Source organism: Hyposmocoma kahamanoa, unplaced genomic scaffold (genome assembly GCF_003589595.1).
Source record: "Hyposmocoma kahamanoa isolate Upper Pololo Valley unplaced genomic scaffold, ASM358959v1 244, whole genome shotgun sequence".
Classification (NCBI taxonomy): domain Eukaryota; kingdom Metazoa; phylum Arthropoda; class Insecta; order Lepidoptera; family Cosmopterigidae; genus Hyposmocoma; species Hyposmocoma kahamanoa.
Window position 1 is genome coordinate 1,667,514 of NW_020653761.1, and position 4,453 is coordinate 1,671,966.

General features: G+C 35.5%; 1 protein-coding gene across 1 annotated transcript in view; it reads left to right on the plus strand.

Moving 5' to 3' along the window:
• Nucleotides 1-3,226, plus strand: part of LOC113228839 — a 26,268-nt gene extending 23,042 nt beyond the window's left edge. Inside the window, exon 2 of the mRNA XM_026462250.1 lies at nt 2,949-3,226. Within this exon, the coding sequence (XP_026318035.1) occupies nt 2,949-3,001 (53 nt within the window). The 3' untranslated portion in view covers nt 3,002-3,226. The remainder of the gene's footprint in view (nt 1-2,948) is intronic.
• The last annotated feature ends 1,227 nt before the right edge of the window (nt 3,227-4,453 follow it).

The following is a 4,453-nucleotide window of genomic DNA, read 5'->3' on the forward strand; positions in this document are numbered from 1 at the left end:
TGGTAAAAGACTGATTGAACTACCCTTTCAGCTCTCAGGCTCCCATCATATTTTTTTAAGCATTCGTCGTTTAATGCAACATGTTTATGCTCCTACTTGAATATGGTTTGAAACCACTGACAAAGCATAACATTCCCCTATCTTGTTACCAATCTACATCGACACGGCGCAGCGGCTTACTCTTGCAACTGTATCACATATCACAATTGCGACCGTATTATATATCACATTATTGCAATTTTATCATTTTTAAGCATTCATTTGTTTGTTCTTTGACATAATGCATAGTATTTTAATATTCTATTGTAGATTTTTGCGTGTTTAAGCATTTTTCGTTCAGCGTTAGGCTGCTAACAGATTGACTGTATGTTTTCAGTCGATCTTGGCTGCATGAAGTCGGTTTCAACTGCATGCTGTTAATGCGTGAAGTCACTATCCGAAACCTCGACTGCATGAAGGTGATAACGACTTCACACATTAACTGCATGTAATATTTAACTGCAGTCGAGATCAACTTCATGCAGTTGTGGTCTTAACTGCATGAACCTGATTACGACTTCACTTAATCTGTTAGCAGTTTTAGGTTCACTTTGATGAAATACGGATATTTTATTACTTACTCTGCTGGCTCAATTCGCCCGAAATGGGTCTTAGCTATACCTATACTGAATGTATGGTCTTGGCCTCCAATGCGAGGTAGCTCCAGAGCGCCCTGTCTTGTGCAATCTCCTCACAGTTTCTGCATGCAGGAATCGCGAAGGTCTTTCTCCACTTCGTCCCTCCATCGGTATTTGGGCCAACCAAGTGGACATCGACCTCATCTGGTCGGTCTTTCCGAGGCGTACGAGCCAGCGGAGTCTTGCGGACTTGGGTTTCTCCAGTGATATTGAGCTCGACAAGATGTTCTTCAGCTCCTGGGTGTTTTGGACCCTCCAGCTACCGTCTTGCCTCTGCGTTAGTCCCAAAATCTTATGGAAAATATTTTTATTGTAATCAATGTTGTATTTAATAATAATATTGGTCAAATAACCACAACATTTACCTAGTCACGAACTAGGGAAGAACCAGAGCAACAGAATGAAGCTCCGGAGCACTACCCAGAACACACAATATTGATGAAACATAATTTCTCAAATACGTCCTACCGGGAATCCGACAATAAACCTCTTTATCTAACGCCTGCAGTTCTAACTGTTGGACGTAATTGACAATGTAAAAACTTCCTAAAGAAGAAATAATAACGCACATAGTCGTATCCCCCGCACTAGCGAAACGCTGTGTCGCGGGTGCCATGGACACATACATAGACAACCACAAATTACACCCAAACTCTCGAAGAAATAATTGTAGGCAATGCAAATATTTCTTCCGGCCCGAGAATCGAACCCGGGACCTCTGCGTGGCAGACCAGCATGGTAACCGCTCGGCCACAGAGGCAGTTAAAAATACTGAAAAAAAAAAAATTGAGAAGAGATAGAAATATAACATGTTAAGAATAATTTCCGGCATGTCGTAAGTCACCCTTTTCGCCGATTTCAACATTCTAAACCGGTGATTCCTAAATTACTGTGAATTGCATGGCGTCCTTTGAGCATAATCAGAATCTGATCGTTACGATTATGGGAACCGATCGTGGGAACACCCACTGCTTTACATTCAGAAAATTTAGGACGTCGTCAACAAATTTTTTTGCCGAATGCAAATTTCAATCAAGGGATACAGGCAGAGTTACTTTTTTAAGAAGCCGGCACTTATATGATTCGAAATTTATGTCAAGACGACCTACGTCACGTCTATGTCAATTGTTAGTTTTCTAGGTGAAGTGAGATCCAAAAATTTAACCATGCGCTACTTTCAATGTACTAATACTAATCATTCGAATGGGCAAATCATTCGCCTAAGTCGAATCCAAGCACAATCATCCGACTCTACCGATACCGAATTCGTTTGGGTGCACGTGTCGAATGATATATGTCGGAACTACTCCAGATCATTCACCATGGCCATATAAAAATATCCCCGTCATTTTTACTGTATTTACCATATCCCATAGACAGAAATGGAATCTGGATTTGTAATATTAATTAGTAATTAATGATAATTCAGATCATTCGAATACGAAAATTAGTGGGTTACCAATTTGTCATTCGAATGACAGCATTACTAAAGAATGATAAAAGCTTTGTTGGCTATAAACAGATGGGTTGTAGTATCACATTGGAAAGGGTGCTACTCCCAATGGAGCCCAACCCTAGAGATTGTTTAGTAAGGTATTTTGCTTACTATTGTGTTCACAGATGTCACGCCTTTTTTTTAGTCGTCGCATACTTTCAGGCATGGTGAGCTACTTGGTTAGTTGATTTGAGTGATGTTGTAGCCGGGTTCTGTATATAGTAGAAGGCTATTTCTCCTTTAACTCAGGGCATGTCAAGAAATTCGTGGCTTCTTGGATCTCCGTTGTATTTATCGCAACATTAAAAAATTACTAATTCGACTCGTTTTTTAATTGATAATAAAAAAAATTATAAGGTAGTACGAAACACGATTGACTTAACTACTCTCGATAAAAAAATCACAAAGTTCTGCAAAATTTTCACTTTTCACTACGTTCATCTACGGAAAAGTCAGTTTCATTCCATTGCTAATGAATGATGAATTATGAAGGAATGAATTTATGAGTTTTTTCTCTCGTGTTCTGTAATAAACACGTCAGGAGACTACGAGCTTATTTTGCAATAAGAGATTATATTTTATTTCTAAAAAGGCAAATGTTTCAATATTGTGTAATTAAATTCTCCGCGTCTACTACTACTACTACGCGTATAGTTCCCAATCCGGATTGGGCTCGCGTAGGAACTACAGACGGAGATCTATGCCCAACAGTGGAAATATCATCAAGGATTTTTTTTTTAATTTGTACCTAATATGCATTTTTTCTGCCTTTACAGATTATTGGACGCTAAGAAAACACACGGATTCAACGAGCGACAAGGAAAACTAGTATTTAATTTATTTTAATTATATTGCATTTTATTGTTTCCTTTTTGTATTAATTAGGGAAATAATAACATTTTTATTATGTCCACAAATGCCGTTGCAAGTATTCTATAAATACTGGGTGAAAAAAAAACGCAAACTAATGTAGCTATTTTTTTATTGCTACTTGAAATCGTGTATTGTTATTTTATGGTTTATATCCATGCACTAACAAAAAAAGACAACCTTTACACTTTATATTTTGGAAATGAAATTAATTTTTGGGATCGAAATCGCTTTTTTTCCAAACAAACCAACATTTGGTACCCTTTACAGGTCACGACTAGCTTCTGCGTATTTTTGGATGACAAAAATCCGTGTTAGTAACCCGTTTTGTGTTTGCAAATGGTCTTAATCTATCATATTTGAAATAAATAGTGTAAAGGATAAATGTATGCAAATGTTTATTTACAAATAGTAACCTTTGGAAACTCCAAAAGTTACTCATTCTTTTCAGGAGAATCTGCCTTAGGAGTAGAGTTTAATCAACGTGACTATTTCAAATTAATTTGAGTGCCTGTGTACGATTTAGATCCGAAAAAAAAAATCATTTTAAATGTGTAACAATCGCGAAAACCTAAGAACTTTGTATTTTATTTGAAAATATTTGTAGTAAAAAAAAAAACATTTTAAAGTTATTAGAGGCTAATTGGTCTCATTCTAATAATGTTAAACTTTAGAAATGTTTGTAACAAACGATTATTCACTAGTTACATGTTACTTACCACTCTATCACTTCTCATTCTCCTCTCAATGTCAATATCGGTAGGCATAAGAAAGCCGTAACTAATGATAATCGTTTTCTACGAAATTTTCATAATTATTATTTAATAATTGTCCAACATGAAATAAATTTAATAACAACATTAAAAATTAAAAACTTTAACCTCTTAACACCCCGCAAACTACATTCGGAAAAGCAGTAAATGCTCAATATACATTAAAATGTACTAAATATAACTGAATTAAACATGCTTCAGGTCCAAGCAAGTATGCCCTCAGTTTTGCATGAAATGTATTTATTAAATAAATTTGAATGAGATATTTTCATTATAATGTACACTGGGCATTTTCGTGGTTGTAGACAATGTTATCTGGGTCTGAAACCCTTCACATGTTATGTATGTATTTTTTCTATGTGTACAGGGGGCTTTGGAGGACAAAGAATTAAGTTCGGTTCAAGCGCTATTTGCTACGTGCCAATATAATTTAAGAAAAAGAAAAAGGAATTATGTTTAAATTATTATTTAAATCTTTTTAATGCAACTTCATAGATTTATATCTTTTAGGGACAAATATTTTCCTGTGCATAAGGTCCATTTTTCGGTATACAACTTTCTAATGTAATTATTACTGAAAAAAATTGTAATTTTCGTAATAATCATTGAGGAAAATGTATATGAAGGCATTTTACTTA